Source organism: Raphanus sativus, chromosome 3 (genome assembly GCF_000801105.2).
Source record: "Raphanus sativus cultivar WK10039 chromosome 3, ASM80110v3, whole genome shotgun sequence".
Classification (NCBI taxonomy): domain Eukaryota; kingdom Viridiplantae; phylum Streptophyta; class Magnoliopsida; order Brassicales; family Brassicaceae; genus Raphanus; species Raphanus sativus.
In genome coordinates this window covers 14430716-14452618 of record NC_079513.1, presented here as the reverse complement: position 1 = coordinate 14452618, position 21903 = coordinate 14430716, and the positions used below count along the sequence as shown (strand labels likewise).

Below are 21903 nucleotides of genomic sequence, written 5' to 3'. Positions count from 1 at the left end.
TTTTCTTTTTTGTTCCTACTATTCCCAAGATGGTCACCAGTTAAACCCAAAGAGAACACATGTCAGCGAGGATTCGAACTCAGGTCTTAGAGACAGAGAGAATCTCCAAAGAAAACGCGAAGAAAGCTACCCAGAGAGAGAGGAAGAGACCAGAGTCTAGAAGAAGAAGAAGAAGATCAAGATTCTCATTTCTTCTTCAATGCAAGGTTCGTTGCTTTCTCTCCTTCATTACCTCTTCTCAGATTTGCGTTTCCAAAACCCTAGATTCTCCCAATTCCACACGATTCGATCAAAAACCTCACTCGTGCCTTCGTATCCTTCCCTCATCTCAAAACCCTGATTTTTTTCTCTCTCGATTGAATTGATAGCTTAGTAAATAGAACTTCGAATCGAATTCACTTCAATTTTGGTAACCTTTTTTTTTATTTCAAATTTAACTTACAGGCAAATCATCTCCAGACCTCGAATCAATCGGGTCTGGCACAACAACCACAAAGCGATCAAGCGGGAGCAGATCTCGTACACGGAGGAGAGACTTCCTCACCAGGTTCACCAACACTGAACGTTTCACTGAGAATCTCCAAGACTGGTTCGGTTCAGTATTAAATAACCATGATAATAACAAACCGGTATTTGAACCGCCTTTCGAGCTCGTCGAGCTGCAGAAGTTCGACTACGCCTTGGAAGGCGTCTCCTTCCAGCAGCTTACTCGAATGCCTTCGAACGCCGTCTACGCATCGACTTCCACCTCGGTGGAAGCCAATGCGTATCTAGCGGTGGAGGATTTCCTCCACGCCGCGGTTAAGAGCCTCTGGGAGGCGTTTTGGAGCCGTCATGAGGAGGAGGAGGAGGTTCCTTTCTCTGTTGGGTGTTTGTTTGGTGAGAGTATGAAGTTTTATCAGGCTGAGAAGGCTTTACCTCTTGGGAAGCTTGACGGGCTTTCCGCGGCTGGTGTGTTGCTGAAGAACCCGCGGCATCCTCACGGGAAGTGGGATCATGTTCTTGAACTTGCTCTTCTTAGGCCTCAAGTTGGAAGCTTTACGGTTGAGAGTTCGTTGCCTGTGTTGGGAGAAGCTCTTTTCTACGCTCTCCGTGTGCTTATCTCGAGAAGTGTGAGCCGGTTGGATTTTTCTCAAAGCTCCAACTGTGTGTTTGTTCTTTTGGTTGATTTGCAGTACGGGGGAGTTGTGAAAGTGGAAGGGGATGTGAATAAGATGTATTTCGATGTGAATAATGTTTATGAGTGCGCTGCGGATTGGGTGAAGAACCATTGCAAGATCTCTGTGTCGCCGGTTGATAGGATATGGAACAAGCTGGGGAATGCTAACTGGAGAGACATTGGTGCTTTGCAAGTAGTTTTCGCGACTTACCATTGTATAATGCAGTACTTTGGACCGCCCAGGCATTCTATTGAAGACTTAGCTGCTGACCATAGTTCCCGTGTTCACTCGAGAAGACAGGAGAGGCAGTTGGGGGATACTGGTCTTAATGAGAATGGTGTGTTTAGGCTCCAGCAAAGAATAATGTCTCCTGAAATTGTGGAAGTTCAAGAAGAGTCAACTAAAATTGAATCTGAAGCGTTGATGAAACTGGAAGTGGGATCGGTTCTGTGGCTGGAGGATTCAAACTATCAAAAAGGGTATCAGATTGACCAAGTGTTGACTAACGGTACACTTCCTTATCATATCGCATCACCAGTGGATGAAGCAGGAAAGTCTGTGTTTCTCTACGTTGGTTCTCCTCCTTCACAGCTAGAGCCAGCTTTGGAAGACATGAGCTTGTGGTATCAGGTGCAGAGACAAACTAAAATACTAAGTATAATGAAACAGAGAGGACTTTCTAGCAAATACTTGCCGCAGCTCCACGGGTCTGGTCGGATCATTCACCCAGGCCAGTGTCAAAAACCAAGCTCAGGTGGACGGTGTGATCATCCTTGGTGCGGAACTCCCATTCTTGTCACCACTCCCGTTGGCGAGACAGTATCTGATATGGTGAACGAGGGCCGGTTTGGTCCAGAAGAAGCTATTAGATGTTGCCATGATTGCTTATCTGCACTCTCAACCTCCTCTTCAGCTGGAATACGCCATGGTGACATCCGTCCAGAGAACGTAGTTTATGTCACTTCAGGTGTGAGACAACCATACTTTGTACTAATAGGTTGGGGTCACGCGGTGCTTGAGGATAGAGATAGACCTGCAATGAATCTTCACTTCTCCTCTACTTACGCACTCCAGGAAGGGAAACTTTGTGCTGCCTCGGATGCGGAGAGCTTGATATACATGCTTTATTTCTGTTTTGGAGACTTGCCTGAATTGGATTCAGTTGAAGGAGCTCTTCAATGGAGAGAGACCTCTTGGTCGAAAAGGTTGATTCAGCAGAAGCTAGGTGATGTCTCAACCATTTTGAAAGCGTTTTCTGACTACGTTGACAGTTTATGTGGGACACCGTATCCTCTGGATTATGGGATATGGTTGAGAAGATTGAAGAGGAATCTTTCAGAAGATCACGGAAAAGAAATCGAAACTTCAGGCTAATGGGGATGTATAAAAAACATTCGATTCCTTTTGAACATTCTTTCAGGTGCTCTCTGCTTTAACCTGTCCGAGACTGGAAAGCTTCACGATGAGACACGTATGCGCGTTTTGCCAAGTTTGAGTAGTTTGGACCTTGTTCTGTTCTTCTTGTACATGATCTCCTAAATGGATTAGATTCTGTGTTTATCTTCTCTGTCAATCTTTTGTTCCTTTTCGTCATTATCATTATTATCTCCAAGAGTGGTTCTCTATTATTAGGGCTCACTGCCTAAAACCCCCTTCAAACACAATAACCCTATCTATTCCTCCCTACACTATCTAACTCTTGAAAAAACCACCTATTGTTATAAATTCTCTGCATATTGCTCTCCATTATTTTTAACTCTACCCAGATCCCTTTCTCTAATCAGAAAGCAAATCAAAATTAAGAATTAACAAATCGCGTTTTGTAAATTACGGATTGCCCATTGAACATGACCCATCCGACTTTACAAATCGATCCGAGTTAACTAAAAAAGAAAATTGATTTGGGGAAAACTAAAATTAGGGTTCGTTTTTCTTTTTCAGGACACTAAAATGAAGATGAGAGAGAGAGAAGAAGAACCATGAACGAGAGTAGAGAGTGCAGAAGAGACAGAGAGAAGCAGCAACAAATGGTACCATGGAGGAAACAAGACGCAAAGAGACACCGACAAGCATGGTAGAGATGTTCGACAGTATAATTTTTAAGCTTGTTTAACTCAAATTCTTATTTGATTATGTCTGGATTTGAGTTTGAATTTATTTTGTTTGGTAAAGATGAAATAAATGAAATTAAAAGTGATGATACCATGGTTGTTAACAGAGGAAAAAAAGATTAGAAAGAGGTTTATGAGACTGAGAATGAGTAAAACATTTTTTTTGTCAACGAATGAGTAAAACATAAAATCTGGAAAACAAGATAAGATGGATGAAGATGGAAGACTGAGTATGACTCGCACATTCTGATGTATTTCCTTTAACACTTTGAAACCAGTTTTTTAAAGTCAGTATTCTTTATCATCGCTTCTAAATGATTACGAACAATAACGTTAACCTTAAATAACAACACATACGTAAACACAACAAATCCAACAGCCCCATATTTGGTACTAGGGGCCAACCCCCCGCGCAAGCGCGGGGATATTGACTTTGTTTTTTTTTTTTTTACCGTAAGTTGCCAAAGAGTTGTTGTAGTTTGTGAAGTTACTGAAACTGTATAATAGGTGTGAGTAGAATTGTATATTATGTGTTTCGTGAGGTTTTCTGGTAAACCTTTGGTTGCTTTGTGTGGCTAGAACTGATTACGTTGTTGGAGAGTTTATTTATTTTTATTTTTGGTGTTCAAATGACTTATCTCGATATGTTTGCTGTTTCTATGAATTTGTTTGAGAAAAATGTTTGTGGTGTTATGTGTTACAGTTAGTTTACTGTTTTGGGTGTTTTTTTGGGTGTGAGGAAATGTTATTTTAAATATTGCAGAGTTTGTAAGTGAATTTTTTTAATTTCAGGCTGTAATCTTCATTTCTTAAGTCAGAGAGAGTAAAAAAATCTTGTTTACTGACTTATAAAGTTGAAGACATTGGTAAATAAGTAAAGACACGTCAAAGCTTCCATTATTATTTAATTTCATAGTAATTCTTACACCAGTAATAAATAGTTTACAGCAAATCATAGAGACAACAAAAGTTTGAAATATAGAAAACATGTGGAAATAGACAATTGAAATGAAACGACTGCTAAGTGGGATTGACGGTTAGATTGCCTTGCGAGAATCACTCACGGGGACGTTTGCGTTTGTTCTCGTTGGCTACATAACCTGTCAGACTTGCTTCAACAACTCCCAGTGAAATCTTGGCGCATCACCCATGGTTGCTGGCAGATTCTGCTGCTTGTCCAGATTCCATATCCACGACTGGAGGTGGGTTGCTGTTGTCACTCTAAGAAACAATAGGACATGCGTTTTAATTTATATCAGCAATTTGAAAAACTGTTAATGCATAGATTATCCTACCTCTGCTTGAGTGCCAAATAAGAGGTCTTCATTGATTGCTGAGATGGCGAACGTATGGTGATCTGGAGTGAAATTATAGAGAGTCACACGTTGATGAAAAACATATTCATTGCCAGCTAGGTCCTCAAGACATTTTGGCAACTCCATTTCCTCACCGCTACTCATCTGAATTAGGTTGGGGGGGGGGGGTTTGGGACTTTAGAATAAGAGAAACAATTATATACAATGATCTGAATTATGCAAGGAAAGTGTACCTCCTCAAGACCCAGACTTTCAGCCTCTTTTATCGTCTCTCTGTCGAAGACTACAAAAATGGCACTATCCTCGGAACCTAGATCTGGAAGACGTGAATTGTTAGCAGATATGTAGTCCTGAACAAAAAAAACTGGTCTGCAAATCCAATACATATCACTTGATTCATGTACTATGTTGAACAACTGGAAGGAAAAATATAAAGAAAAATTGTACGTCTTTAGCCATGCTTCTACTACCACCCACTCTGAGACAGATCAACACTGATGATAAAACATTGCAGATGATCTCAATTGTACTAAGTTTTTGAAATATACTTATCGATCACTCAACCAAAATAAACCTATTCACAACCTATTCCGATTTAAATTTCTCAAAAATCCAACTGTGGCCTGAATATCACAGCTTAGATATATATGACTCTACATATGTGTGCTGATAATAAATGTTAAGAGACTTCCTATCTTTGATTAGATTGTCTCTGTAAGAGGGCATTAACTAAAACGTTTGTTTTTTTTTCTTTTTTTCACAAATTGGATTAATATTATAAAGGGCCAAGCCAGTAAACGGCTGAAGCCCGATTACAACAAAAGGTTTAAAAAAGCCCAAACGACTACGAGCTAAAAAACAAAAACAAACAACATAGACCCAAGCCCCACAACCCGAAACCGGACGACCCAGCCGGATCGCGGATCAAGGATGCTGACCCGACACGTGGAGAGAACTTCACCGATTCCATGGCACGCGTCAGAACGCTTCGAGTTGACCGCTTCCATCGCACCGTCGCCGGAGCAATACCAACGACATCCTCCTCGTTCGCCGGAGCTATGAAACCGACAAGCCTCCAGCGAACCCATCATCGTTCTTCACTGCCGTGTCTTCACGCCGGGGAGTTCACTCGCACTTCGAGATCTCCTCCGGTTTTGCACCACATCAAACCCATTGACACGCAACTCAAGAACCCTAGCTCACTTTCCTCGAAAGTCGTCACCACGCCGTAGATCTACTTCTTCCACCGCGGTGACCCAACTCCCCTTCCTTCCTCAAGGAGCCTCCATCAGATCCCGGGAGTTCATCTTGAGAGGAAGCAATTCTCCCCCACACATAGATCCATCAAACCAAAAAGAAAAGAAAAGGAAAAGAGGTAAAGAAACCCTAATAACGCCGCCGCCTTCAACAAGACTAGACGACGCGGAAGTTAGAGCCGGCCGTTCTCCTTTAACTGAAAGGAGCCACGCTGATGCACCCAAATCAGCACCTTCCTGCTTGGTTCATGGACACGGCCGAAGATGGTGACCTTGTCGACCAGCTAGACCTAGCCGAGGTTTTCTCATCAGATTATGCAATCTTGGATGAGCTGAATACTCAAGCGAGCTGGACTGACACTATCATGGACGAGCTGAGCTGGACTAACACTCACCCGGACGAGCTGAGAAAGTTGGTTCGATCTTCCGAGCTGGTTCGACCATCAAACCACCCGAGAAGCAACACAGACATACGTTCATTGTTTGAAGCATATCTTCTAAACCATGATGTTTCTTGGCGTGAAACCACTTGGAGAATGTGCTCAACTCAATTATGGAACTCCTCGAAGAAGAATCAGATCAAACGGAGTTCAGATGAAAGAGTTATGCCATGTACAAATCAGGTGATGTTCAGTTCTCGCGAATTCAGACATGTGTGGATCGTCCCGCGTGTGTCCATATCCTTCCCAGCATGGTGTGCACGACCTGATCATCACTGCAAGAACCTGGACACTCCATGAACCTGGACAGTCAATGAATCTCGCCAAGTCTCCCTCAATTTCCCAACTTTGACTAGTCTTGGTCAATTTTATATTTTCTATGCATTGTTTTCTGCATTTTTCTTTTATTCTCTTTGACTAGAAACACTATAAAATGTACCCCCTTTGTCATTGCAATACATCAACGAATTTCCTTTCTTTTTATGAGTTTTACTCTCTGTTCTTTGCTTAGAACATTTCTAGTTTCTTGGTGAGGTTATCTCTAAGTTTCGATCCTTCCTTTGTTGGACCGGTGCGTCACATCCGGCAACAACTGAAGTCTGGTAGTATCTTTAGGCCTTCCGCAACCCGTTGTGTCACCGTTCATCCCACCAGTTCTCAATCATTTCGGATCTGAGTCCATATCAACCGTACCGAAAGAGTGATCCCGATTTTGGTTCTATCAAGTGGTATCAGAGCCACTCTTCCGGTAACTCTTTATCATTCCATCTTCTCATCTCTCCATATTCTTCTAAACACTTCTTCTTCTACCTTTCTTGAACCCGGGTCCCTCATTACCCACCATAGTTAAAAAAAAAGATCTAAGTTTGTGCTGTAAAAAAAAAAAGAGAAAAAGTTATAAGAAAAAAAAAAATTTCAAAGTTTGATTTGTTTGTGGTGTGGTGGTGGAAGAGAAAGCCTGCTGGCCGAAGAGAAATCCGGCCTTTGAGGTGGTTAAGGCGGGTTCCCTCTAAATCTCTTATCTTTCTATCTTAAACACTTTGATCTTGCTTGGATTTGCCCATTTGGATTCTTGATCTGTTCTCTTAGAACATTGAGAAGAAACTTGTGTGATCACCATAAAATCTGAGAGAAACACTTGTGTGGGTGAGGATCAAACACTTGAGGGTGTGAGATTTTTTATCTAACTTTTGTGTTGAGATTTTCAGGTTAAGATGTTTGGTCTTCTAAGGCAAAGTAGCAAGGAGAAATCCCCACGACATTCTGCCTCTCAAACTCCATTTAAATATCCTTTGAATAATTTTGATGAGTTTGTTAGTGTGCAGGAAAAGCCAAACCAAAGCTGTAAAGAGCATTCTAGACCATCTAGAGATGTGGCTGATCCAAAGAGGCGATTGCTCCAGTTTGATGTCCAAGAGTTTTGTGATAACTTTGAGAAGGGAATGATGAAAGCTCTCAAGGACGTCAGCAAGAGCCACAAGAAGAGCACATCCACACGTAAACCTGTAGCTGAGCCATCCTTGTTCATCAGTGTGAAAACTCAAGGTGAATTTGAAAACCATTTTGAAAAGCTTAAAGTTTTTTAGATTCTTTACCCATTTATGATGAATCTGATGAAGAGCTAATTGGAAGTTTGATCACCTGTGAGGATGAATGTGATCTTCCTTCTCCAAAATCTGATTTTGTGATTGATGATAGACTAACCTGTTTTGAGCCGGAACTTCCGAGCAGTCTTGTTCTTAGTTCACAGAATTTTGAGGAAGAGCCATTCAACCATCCACATCATGGACGACTTTCTGGCACTAGGATACCTTTGGATGTTGATCTAGGTCCTATCTTTGATGAGGAGGACGAATCTGGTCCAGTCTTTGATGAGGAAGCACCAAGCATCAACATGGACAGTCATCTTTGCTTGATCCTGGCACAACTCGTCCCCTTTTATCCACTGACATTCAAGAGCACTGTGAGAAACTTGATTTGATTTATTCTCTGCCTGAATTGTTTGTTGGAATCAGTTCTCATAATGTCAAAAGTTTTGGTCTAGACAATGTGAAAGAATTTTGTGTTTCAAATTCCATTTTTGATAACTTGATTCATTCTTTTGAGAAACTTGAACATTATAAACTCTTTGATCAAAAACGTTTTCTAAATGACAATGACATCTCTCTTGATCTTGTTTTGAGTTTTGATCAGTTTCTGAAACATCACAAAGGTTTTGATCATCTTGAAAAATCATTTGAGCTTGTTTTGACACAACCAGATTTTAGTTTCCGAAAACCTTGTGATTCCTTTGTTTGTTTCAAGGATAATGGTTTTTATCTAAGTTTCTCTAGTCATGGACTGATCACTGGTGATTTGTTTGCATTACCTTATGCCTTGGACGAATTTATGGTTAAGACTTTGTTAGAACAGAAATCACTTAGAAATGAAACCGATTTTTGTTGTGATTCTGATTTGAAACCTGCCCCTTCTTATTTTGGATCTGATCTTAATCTAAAGCTTTTGTGTTCTAAATATGATCAACCTAGGCTCGTCTTGAATATGTTCTATGGTGTTTCATGCCTTGAAAGCATTCTGATTTGCAACACCTTCTCTGAAAAACATATTGAGCCTTGGAAAAGTAATTCTCAGTTTGAGCTTGATCTTTTTTGTTCTAAATCTGAGAAACTTATGCATGTTGTGAAATTGTTCTTTAGGAACTATGAAATCACGAGCCTTGAGACCATTCTGGTCTGTAATGTTTACTTTGATGTGCATCTTGACAGGCTGAAATGTGTGCTACTTGTTCTGGGAAAAAGCTTGATTTCTGATTTGCACAAGTACATGTCTTGCACATATGATCCTGGTATTTTAGTGTTTGTTTTGAGTGTTCAGGATAAACAGGTTCAGCCTAAGAGAAGAGAAATCATTGACCATGCTCGTCAGCCTGAAATTTGGAGATGCATTGATACATCCACTCAAACTGGCCACCTTGGAGATACCAGCGATATAGGTTCAGTCCAAAGCGAATATCTCGGCGTCCAGAAGGTGTTTCGTCTTGACTTCAACTTTCCTGGAAAGCCAACTCCCCAAGGTTTCCCTGAGGCTTGGAAGCACTTGAAAAACTTGACGAAGGAAGGAGTTATGAATTTTTCAAACAGGCGGTTTCCCAGTCCATCTATCTGCGAGCACCCATCATTTGAAGCAGATTCAAGCTTTGTGAAGAAGCAGCCTGAGCCAAAGCCAATCATAGGATTCAAAATGAGTCTCTCCTCTTTCCAGAAAGCTCAATATCAGGAAAAATGGCCACGGAATCATGAAGTTATGATACATTCTATAAAACCGGCCAAACCTGTTCTACACTTGCTTCAATGGGAAGCTAGCCGATCCAATCAGCTTCAAACCAGACCTTGGCGACCAGGAGATCAATCTACACAGTCAGGTCTGACCCAAACCTTTTTCAGAAACTTCTTGGAAGCTAAGTGTTTACTTTCTTCTTCTTATTCTGATATAGTGCTTGAAAATAAACAGTTTTGTGATGAAGTTAACCATCTTGAACCGGTACAGCCGAGTAGTCTTGTTTCTTTGTCATAGGAACTGAAACTGTTGGAACAATCTGCCAGAACTGAGCCAAAGGTGTCTCCTCAGTCCACCTCCTGTCCAAACCAAAAGCACTGTAAGGATTTTGATTGTCTCTGCTCTTCATGAAAATGTTTTGAAACCGAGAATTTCTAAGCAAAAACAAGTCTTTACTTGGTTGAAAAACGTTTTGCTTAAACCTTTTCATGAATTGTTTTCATTGAGCTGTGCTTTGAAAGAGATCTGGTGTAGGAACAATCATGAACCGAATTTTCTTAGGCCAAATAATTCTTTTGATTTCGTTCATGATGAGAATTTTACAAATTTGGCATTATCTCATTCTTTTCCTAGCAGTTTCACACCTTGGCCTGATTTTGAATTTGATAAACCGATTTTTGGCACTCAGTTTACTTGCTTGATGCTTGTCCACATGCTTGATGATTATCCTAAGAGCTTGGATCCTGTTTTTGATGTCTTAAGGAAAGATTTCTTTCGCAGATTTGATGTGGTTTCTCTAGTTGTTTTGGATAAACAGGATAAGCATGATCAGCTTCCAAAGAGAGCAAGCAATGTTGAACGCCTAAGGACTTGTGTTCATGGAACATGGAACCATACATACTTGATGGAAATGGGTTCAGACCACCAAGGAAGTTTCTGTCCAAACTTTTCATTCACTGAATTTTCCTTGAATTTTAATTCCTTTGAATCTGATTTATTTCCTTTTGATACATGTAAAATGGATTTGAGGACAAATCCTTTTGAAGAGGGAGAGTATGATGCACCCAAAATCCAACAATTTCCTGCTTGGTTCATGGACACGGCCCAAGATGGTGACCTTGTCGACCAGCTAGACCTAGCCGAGGTTTTCTCATCAGATTATGCAATCTTGGATGAGCTGAATACTCAAGCGAGCTGGACTGACACTATCATAGACGAGCTGAGCTGGACTAACACTCACCCGGACGAGCTGAGCAAGTTGGTTCGATCTTCCGAGCTGGTTCGACCATCAAACCACCCGAGAAGCAACACAGACATACGTTCATTGTTCGAAGCATATCTTCTAAACCATGATGTTTCTTGGCGTGAAACCACTTGGAGAATGTGCTCAATTCAATTATGGAACTCCTCGAAGAAGAATCAGATCAAACGGAGTTCAGATGAGAGAGTTATGCCATGTACAAATCAGGTGATGTTCAGTTCTCGCGAATTCAGACATGTGTGGATCGTTCCGCGTGTGTCCATATCCTTCCCAGCATGGTGTGCACGACCTGATCATCACTGCAAGAACCTGGACACTCCATGAACCTGGACAGTCAATGAATCTCGCCAAGTCTCCCTCAATTTCCGAACTTTGACTAGTCTTGGTCAATTTTATATTTTCTATGCATTGTTTTCTGCACTTTTCTTTTATTCTCTTTGACTAGAAACACTATAAAATGTACCCCCTTTGTCATTGCAATACATCAACGAATTTCCTTTCTTTTTATGAGTTTTACTCTCTGTTCTTTGCTTAGAACATTTCTAGTTTCTTGGTGAGGTTATCTCCAAGTTTCGATCATTCTTTTGTTGGACCGGTGCGTCACATCCGGCAACAATTGAAGTCTGGTAGTATCATCGGGCCTTCCATAACCTGTTGTGTCACCGTTCATCCCACCAGTTCTCAATCCTTTCGGATCTGAGTCCATATCAACCGTACCGAAAGAGTGATCCCGATTTTGGTTCTATCACACGCCGATGACACGAATCGAACGCCCACCGCGAGGAGGATGCGACGCCGGGAGCAAAAGCCGAGCGCCCACCGCGAGGAAGGTGCGACGCTGGAATCAGACGGTAAAACAGCTTGCGGAAGACTAGATTATTTTTTAAAAACCAAGACCGGACCGACGGTGGCTGAGAAAGCCCACACTGTCGGCCGGATTTAACGGTCACCGGACTTGTCGTTCTTTCTCTTTCTTTATTTCTCTAACTAAAACGTGTGTTAACATGGTTTTTAAGTTTAAATATAAACTTACCTTCACATATTTTTGGGTAACAGTACTTGTGTCCACCATCACAGACTGGGTTCTCTCACCTGAGGTTAGGAGACCACTAAACATTGATGCATCATCCTCCCATAAAGACAAGTAGACCACCGTCATGCTGTCATGATGTAATGGCGGAAGCTATAGAAAATTAGATTCATTGTGGATTTACGGGTCAAATAATTAATCATCTTCTATTGTTGAGAACTGAACCCAAAATTCCCAAAGCATCAAAAGCAAGTAAAGTGCTTAACAAAAAAAAAAAGTAAAGTGCTAACGTCAAGCGTACCAAATACGGAAGGGATAATGCTCCGGAAGAGATTGAGATAAGGATCACATAGATTTCTAATGGCAGACAAAGGCTTGTTATCAGTTCAGCTACCGCGAGCCCATCACCACTGCTCTCCGAATCTTAAATTACTCTAACAGCATCGGCAGCTTCGAAGGAAAAGAATTTTTGAAGAATTTTTCTACACTTGATAAAGAAGATTATCTGACAGTGGTTATTACATATTAGTAGTAGCTAACTTTTAATATTGATTTTATCACATATATATAGGATTTTGAAGATTTTTCATTTAGATCAAAGAACAATTTTATTATAAGATTTTTTTTACTGCCTGAATCGATTATTATCGAGTAATTATGCTATTACAACGATGAGAATATTATAAAGACAATTTTACAGCCGACAATTCCACCGCCTTGTAAGAACACGTCTGATTGCACCACTCTGAACCGTCCTATGAGATCCATGTTCGATGGTACGCCCTGCACCAAGCTAAAGATCTCATGTAACATGTCTCTCCATAATCTGCATAATTTGGTATTTCTAGAGTTTGAACCCCAAATCTCCGAGTGTAAAAGCAATTGAACCCTTAGTCAAACCAATAGACCAAGAGGCTTCCACTTTTATTATACGAATTAGTAAGCATATATAACTTTTATATTAATAAATAAAATATAATTCATTTGTTACTTAATTTTAGTGTTAATATAAACTGAAATCAATATTTTTTTTAAAAAAACAGTAGATTAGTTGTTTGATTCATTTATTTTAGGTTAGGGTAATAATAATTAAATTAAGTATAAGTAAAAATAACAGAAAATATAGTTAGATGTAATTGTCAAACGAGACTATTTGTAATTAGATTAAAATTGCTTCTATTTTAGGGTTAGAAAAATTTGAGAGGATATATTAAATTATAGATTTTATAAGCTACATAAATCCTAGATTTATGTTTGACAAATATTTTATTGATGGATTTAGAAATGAATCTAGAGTTTAATTTCTCAATCTGTTATAATTGGTAAAATATATATTGTTCAATCTGTTATAACTGGTAATATATATATTGTTACACAAAGATATTTTGGGCATATATTGCAAGTATCTTTCGGAAAATTTCAAAAATTAAAAATGCTTTAGAATTGAAAAAAATCAATTCAAGATTGATTATTCAAATCAGTTATAGCAATTAACTATTTTCAATATCTTTTGACATATATTCTTAGAATGCATCAATAATAATCCATAAAATTAAATTGACTGCTCGATAACTAATTTCATGTTTTCAATATTGCGCTTTAACTTTCATTTTTAACCTTAAATTTGCTTCTTTTTAGACGTGATCAAAGATAAACTTTGGAATTGAATTTTCTTATATTTATAATTTGATGATGGTTAGATAGAAAGGAACATGTGTGAATGTCTTTGAAATATTACAATCTTCTATGGACGGAAATTTTTCAATGCGCAGGCTTCAAGCTTTGATTCAAATGAATGGCTAATATATATAGTACACAAAGTATGGACATGAAGCTTAGGTGCTTAGAAAATGGGGTGGTTTATATGATATTGATGTTCGTTATTTGCTTGTTTATTTAGCTATACATTTTGCAGGTTCATAGTTCGATTGATAAATGCCTAATATATACAAACAAACAAAGATATCATGAAGTTTATGTAATAACATATGGTGTACAAAGAAAGGTGATAAATCTAGTGAACATACACCATTAATCGCTAAAATTATATGATTGATTTTATATAGTCTAAACTATTTGTAAAGATAAGATGAATATTTAACATTAGTCAATAGTCAAGTTTGTTGTAGTCGATGATGTAGTATAAAAAATATAATATGTATAAATTAATATTAGACAATTTAGTTGTAAGAAAAAAACTTAATTGTATTATTAAATGAAATTGTCCAACCTAGACTATTTGCAAGTAGATAATTATTGTTTCTGTTTTAATAGTATTGATATATTTATTATTAGTCAATAGTCAAGTTTGTTGTAGTCGATGATGTAGTATTAAAAATATAAGATGTATAATTAACATTAGACAATTTAGTTGTAAGAAAAAAAAATAATTGTATTATTAAATGGAATGGTCAAACCTAGACTACTTACTAGTATTGATATTCTTCCTTTTACAATGAAAGATTTTGCTCCTTTTAAAATTCTGACCAGAACTTTGCATATAATTGTCTCACTATAAATATATCAATCCAAACACAGAAGATAAGACAAAAAAACAAAACAAAAAGAGTTAGGAGATTACTATAGAAATGGCTAGCACCATAAAATTTGTAGTCACATTTGTTTTCACTGTCCTCTTCATCGTATCTTCCGTTCATTGTCAACCAACTACTTCAAATATTCCAGGTAATGGTTTATTCTTCATTTTATAATTACGAAATATATTTTGTCCCTTTTAATGAAAATTATATACATACTGGATTCAAGGCCGGATTTGGGCAAAGCCAATGAAACATTAGTATTGGCCTTCCAAATATTTTTGACATATTTTATATGGGTTTAGGCCCTCAATTTTTGAAAAAAAACTCTTACAAATGTCCTTAAAAAATGTTTATCGCCCCCATATTTTCAGATCCGGCCCTGATTGGTTTGGTAATATTTATATAATAAAATAGGTTATGGAGTAAAGCAGATGGGTCGTCAATGTTTCCCTAAGTTAGAGATATGTCGTGCTGGAGATTCCGGCTGCATTATTTTTTGTAAATATCAGGGTTATTACGATGGCGTATGTACTTCTGATTCATGTTGTTGTCAGCTTTGAATATCAGTTAAAGTCCAAAATAAAATAACTTAAATCAAATATTTTGGTATCTACTTGAAAAACACAACATCGTTATTTTCATATATGTGTTTTAATTAATCTGTACATAGAGTCCAGAACCAATCAAATTAGCAAACTGAAGTTACTTTTGATTAAATTCCGAGCAATATATAGCTTATGCAATGTGAATAAAATCTAAAAGAAATTCAAAATACTAGTGAATACTCGACGATCGGTCTTGGATTATTTTAAAAAATATCATTTAATCAATTAACCCAACCAATTATAACAAAACCTAACACTATTTCATTGTTCACACAATATTTAATAAATTAAAATGTGTATTAAAATACGTAAGCTACTTATATTGTGAAGCAATTTTTTTTTCTTTTTTGCTAAAACTACTTAGAATAGAAAACAGAGGAAATAGTATTTTTGGGTATACTATGCTACTCTGCAAATGAAAATTAATTTCTAAGTATCTTTATTATCACATGTTATAGTTGCTTAATAGTTATTCCTACAGATTGAACCGTTCATCACTTAAAGCCTAACATATTGTAAAATTTTAAATATTTATTGTTACAAATTCAATGACTATAATTATGAATGTTATTATTTTTATGAACAAATATTTATGAAGCTATGAATTATCTATCTTATTAAAGTAGAAACACTACAACATTCTGATTTTATAGTATAAAACCAGAATCTATTAATTTAACAAAGTTTTATGTTCAAACGTTCATAAATGTTAGTATACTTGCTTTAAAAAAATAAAAAATAAATGTTAGTATACAGTTTAGATACTACTCATAGATAGCATATAAATATAACCGGGTCGAATCATTGCAAACTATAAATATCATGTTCAACTATAAACTACATTTGACTCGTGCTTTAAAAACGCGGAATTTATTAGAAAAAATATTTAAAAAAGAAAAAGATTTGGTATTTATAAGTTTATGCGTTTTAAAATTTTGTAACCTCATACATTTATATTGTTTGAGTTTTATTGTTTTCTTATCCAATCCAAATACGTGAAAATCGCTAAATAAGGTGACCATATAATCAGTTTTAGATTTAACTACAAATACACAATTTAAATACACAATTAAACCTTTTAAAACCCAAAACCACTAATAAACCTTCACTGACAATTGTTGACCCGATAAAATGAATATAATCTGATAATATTTAAAATGATTAATTTTCCTACATATTTTAAAATAGTATATGAAATTGAATAAACGATTTGAATTGTTATTCTTTGAATTTCAAAAAAAAAATACTATGTCTTTTTAAGAAAATGAAAAGATAGTGACCGGGTGAATCCATATCTAGTTGTTTTTAAAATTAGGTGTTTAAGCAAACATTGTTTTTTATTTAGTTTCAGTAATTATTTACATGAACGAAAAAGAAGAAAACCTTCAAATTAGTCTGACTCTCTGTTAAAAGTTTGAATAATTTGTGTCGAGCATCTTTCAAGTCTTGGACTTGTTGTTCAAAGAAACGTCTATTTGTGTGTCTTAGAGTTTTTTTACTCTAAAAAGCATACATTATGAATCTCTGAAATTAGTAGGCAAGTAGGAATGTGCAGATTATTATTGTATTACGCTCTATCATGGGAGTTATAGAATGTCTTTCCAATTTGTGCTGCTTTTAAGTATATGTTGTTGATCAAGAAGCGAGAGATCACCTTAAGAGATGGTAGTAGATTTCATCATTTCATCGAGGGTAAATGTTTATGCGCCGATCGAGTATTGGTAATTAAGGTAGCATTAGAACAACTTTATGAATGTGTTATAAGTGTGAACATATAAAGTGAAAGAGGTGAAAGTATAATGTTGTTGTTAGAAATGATGTTTCGAATTCCTAAAACCGAGAAGACGAGCCCGATCCAAACTTCCTCTCCATTTTCAACAGAGACGAAGCCTCCTGCTGCTGAGAAGAAACCGCTGATAAGAGGAAATAAGAAAAAGCCGGTGAATCTTGTTTATGTAGGTGGTGAAAAACATGATAAAGTTATTACGTACATCAACATTTTCACTGCAACACAATATGCACTGAAGAAGATATCTAGGCAGAATGCTAGGGATACTACTATTAAGGGGTTTGAGTCAAATAGAGTAGGTTAACGACATATCACATTAAAATGTAGGAAATATTATTAATTTTTGTTTGGATGTGTAATGTCTTCGTAAATAACTTTCATGTATTCGAAAAATAAAATTTGATAATATTGTTCGTCGTCATTTTCCCTCTAAACTCTTCCACTCGCTCGAGACCACGATCCACAACTCGTGCCGGTCCAATGAATATGAAGGCCGGAAGCCCAACAGAAACTAAAGTCCATTTATAAATATGTGAAAGAAATTAATAGAATTTGGAGGATATAGGGTTTGAATTCGTTACCCCAAAGTCACTAACAAACATCTTAACCATTATGCTGTAGACAAATATTAACAAAAAATAAGGCCGATAAACTATATACATATTTACTATAGGCCGGAAGCTCAGGCTTCTATCACTTGGTATCAGGGCCACTACTGTCCACGAGAGAGCAGTAAGCTCTTGGATCCTTCAATGTATCATCTGGTTGTGAATCACCATTCACCGATGAGATTACTTCTTTCTATTCGGACACTGAGAAATACTGAACTTAATTATGAGTTCGATGACACATTGATTATTCTTCTGTAGCCAAAGTGAAGAGGCTTTATTTCATTTTTGTTACAAATAATGACCAAAATTCTAAGGACCACGAAGTTCATGGGAGAAAAAACATCCAAACAAACAATGAACCAACAAAAACGAAAGTTTGATTAAACAAAAAAATGAAAGTAAAATACGAGTCCAAGCCGAGTGAAATCACCAATGACAAACACCATTTAACTTTTTCAGTGCTCATTAAGATGGAACTGTTGGTGAAGCAAAACATTTGAATAAGAGACTAGTTGGTGCAGCGTCAAGCTTGATAAGCTCGAAGATCGTTGATTCCCACAGGAATGGCCGCTCGACGAAGACTCGATGATCGTTGATTCCGAAGAATAGCCGTTCAAACGAGGGTTCTTGATGTTCGTTGATTCCAAAGAATACCGAAGACAAGGAAGAAGAACAACGTTCTAGGGTTTTTATTTTTCAATATATCAATAGTTTCTTTACAAAGCGATGATCCTATTTATACTATACAAAGATCAGAATCGTATATCTTATTCTAACTAATCTACAAAGGTTTGATATTATCTTTAGATAAAAGAATAGTAAACAATTACTAGCTTGACAAACAGGTAGAGCCCAATAAGCCTGTTTGTCTTTAGTAGGCCAAATTCATAAGGTGCGCTGCATCAGTTCCTCCCAATTAAAAAAGATTCGTCTCTGAATCTGAATTGTCCGTCCAACAAATTCCATTGTTGTCAATGATTGGCTGTTGCCATCCTGTTGTATCACACATTCCAAAGCCAAAACAACAAACTTCATTTGTCCTTGATGCGTAAGTAACGTTACCCCTATAAACATGCACCGTCGATGTGAACTGGACCTCAGACGTCTGCAGCAAAAATCTCTTATTTGTCGCTTAGAAAATTTACAGTGCCACACAATTGACAAGACCGAGTTTGTCATGAAGGCGTCGATCGTGAAAGGCATGAGAAGAACCCCACGAGTCATGACGAGAGCCGATGATGCCCATGAGAATTGTATTTCTTCGTTGAACCAAAATCAAGCAAAGACAGAATATGGTACTATCCCAAGCTCCACGTGTAAGTGATCCAAGGAGGGGTGGCGTTGAAACATTGTGTCGTTGAACAAGGCCCCACAAATAACAATGTCAACAAAGAAATCAACTATGACACTCAGAATAAAAATCTTCTCTTGACGGAGACTTTCGCAAAATTTGATCCATCTTACCCGTACTACCATAAATTCTTGTTTGTGTATAGCAACATGAACTTGGAGCCGAAAATACCAAAGCCCTTCTTGAATAGCTACAGTGAATATTGCTTTTTTCAAGAAGCTGGTAACGCACCATGTCTTTAGCAATGACTGAACCATAAGACATCTCATGTAGGTGCTCCCTAACTCTTTGTAATATGCAGTATATAACCTCATGTTGAGAATCTTTGAACTGACGAACAACTCCGTGTGAAGAATTTGATTTACGTCGCACTGGGAACCCTGAAATCTATCAGCATCACTGTTAACTGGAATACACGGTTGACACAATACTGGAAGTGTGTACTACAGACCTCGCTGCCTGGCGTAACCACAGTGGACGTGCAACCATTGACACCTCCTTGCCAGATTGCACACAGAGCCCAAAATATCCCACTTGACAGAGCCGACGTAGAGAAAGAGTACCAACGCAAATTGAAGTTAGGGTTTTGCCAAGCGTCACGTCGATAAATCTTAGTGAAAGAACAACCGGAGAAACCACAATACTCACGATAAAATCCCAGTTGATGCTGCACTTATCATTATCTCCTTCTACTAAGAAAATATGGCGATACAAGAGAAGATGTCGTTGGTCATGGCGTAAATTCGGGACATCTGTTGCGGCTTCAACAATGACTATTATAGCAAAGAAACCCATTACCGCTTCCAAACAAAGCCCTTGTTGGTACTGTGCGCCTCTCAGAACATAGATGTCTTCCTCCATGTGACAGGTGACAAGAGGTAAATGAGTCAATGATGGTGGAAAAATAACAGAGTTGTCTCTTTGAACATGAAGACAAGGGCGAGAGCCAAGAAGGTTACTTGATGCCCAAGAAACTTCATCCCACCACGTATTTGTCAAAGACGTATTGTCGAGCCTCAGTCGTGGATCACATATAGCTCTAGTTTCCCACTTATACGTTCCACACGGTAAATTACTTAGAAATAGTAATTTCAAAAGGATTAAAATGATCATGTGAGAGAATTCTTGAAAAAGAATCATAAAGATATCCCGAGCCCATAGTGACCAGGAACATTTTCTTTCCCCTTTTTCATCAAAGACAAAAGCCACAAGAGAACCACAGTGAAGCATAAATCGCCCAACACAAGCGGCATAACAAAAATCATGTTCTCCCCTCGACCTTACTAACAATGCCAGAGAACATGACAAGAAGATCCAACCGCCGCTCACGTTACACCTCATTTGAATACGAAGGTCAACAAGACATGTTCGCTGAAGAAAGCTCATACTCTGAACATCACATGCAACAGCTGAGTGAAAACAGAGCATCACCAAAGTGTTCGAACCCGGTTCTTGCATCGCACAGTAGCAAGAAGAGAAGAGCTGCTCGGAACCAGTATTAATGGAGTTTGGTTCACTCGCCAAATCAGGAAGACATGCTTCACAACAACATATAACGTAGCTTCCTTTTTCTTCTTTCTCCCCTTTATTATAATAAAAAAAGGACAAAGAAAAAGACTTTGTCGTACTGTCTAGTACGGGATTCATTCCTCCTCCAACTTTTACCAAATAAGTATCTATTGATAAAAATATATGACCCCGCATCTTGAACATGGTGATACCCGCAAGTAACATATTGGATGTAAGGACATGTGATGACCAAGTCCAAAAGAAACACATCAAACGATTCTGTGTATGTTCTGGTGTTTCTTCACACAAACTGGTATAGCTTATATGATCAAAAGCAACATTCAACTTATAGACGGGCTGCCTTAATCTTGAAAGGATCATGGGCTGTCTCTCGATAACTTGGTTCTTGTCATATTTAGATTGTGAATGTGCAGCATCCTCGTAACTCTTAACCAATATTTCTTCATTCTTAACATGGAAACCCGGCTCGTCGTCATAGACGTCAGAAACAGGCTCACCATAGATGTCAAAAACAGGTTCACCATATATCTCAATTTCATTGTAGAGATTTTCTTCCCTTAGTGAAAATGGATATGGTTTCTCGTTGCGGATCCACCAATGAATATCTCCACAACTCGTAACTAATAGTTCTTCATCATTAACATAGAAATCCGGCTCGTCATATACATCAAAAACAGGTTCACCCAAAATCTCAATCTCGGTGTAGGGATTTTCTTCACTTTGAGAAAACAGATCTGGTAGTGATTCACACGTGTGTTGATCCATTAAGACAAGCAAATTGTTAGATGCCATGATGTAGAAAAAAAAATTCCGGACAGGAACGTGCTTGCTCTGATACCAAACTGGTGCAGCGTTAAGCTTGATAAGCTCGAAGATCGTTGATTCCCACAGGAATGGCCGCTCGACAAGGACTCGATGATCATTGATTCCGAAGAATAGCCGTTCAAACGAGGGTTCTTGATGTTCGTTGATTCCAAAGAATACCGAAGACAAGGAAGAAGAACAACGTTCTAGGGTTTTTATTATTCAATATATCAATAGTTTCTTTACAAAGCGATGATCCTATTTATTATACTATACAAAGATCAGAATCGTATATCTTATTCTAACTAATCTACATGTTAAGCTAGATGGGCTTCACACTTAAAACCAATTGGTGATAAGAGGAGTGACCCACCTATCTTATATATTGCTAAGGATCCCTTCCAATACCCGATGTGGGACAACTATGTGTCTAATACGCCCCCTCGAGATGATGGCTCTTTAAGCGTCAATCTCGGAATTTATGGGCAAAGATCGATGGGCCAGCTTTAGGCACGGATCGATGTGGATCGGGTTGGATTTTGTGGATCGTGGGCTTTGATACCATATTAAGCTAGATGGGCTTCACACTTAAAACCAATTGGTGATAAGAGGAGTGACCCACCTATCTTATATATTGCTAAGGATCTCTTCCAATACCCGATGTGGAACAACTATGTGTCTAATACTACAAAGGTTTGATATTATCTTTAGATAAAAGAATAGTAAACAATTACTAGCTTGACAAACACGTAGAGCCCAATAAACCTATTTGTCTTTAGTAGGCCAAATCCATAAGGTGCGCTGCATCACTAGTCTGAACGAA

At 37.9% G+C, this 21903-nt stretch overlaps 1 protein-coding gene across 2 annotated transcripts; it reads left to right on the top strand.

The window, feature by feature from the left end:
- The first annotated feature begins 8 nt into the window (after nucleotides 1–8).
- Nucleotides 9–3360, top strand: LOC130509045 (uncharacterized). Of its 2 annotated transcripts, XR_008943188.1 has the most exons (3): nucleotides 9–206; nucleotides 445–2631; nucleotides 3102–3360. XR_008943188.1 is itself a non-coding variant. In XM_057004590.1 (2 exons), the coding sequence occupies exons 1-2, from the start codon at nucleotides 200–202 to the stop codon at nucleotides 2532–2534; spliced, it is 2097 nt and encodes a 698-aa protein (XP_056860570.1). In that variant the 5' UTR covers nucleotides 9–199; the 3' UTR covers nucleotides 2535–3360. The 2 variants fall into 2 exon arrangements, 1 of the variants encoding a protein (XP_056860570.1); XM_057004590.1 differs by having other exon boundaries at nucleotides 445–3360.
- Nucleotides 3361–21903: the final 18543 nt, after the last annotated feature.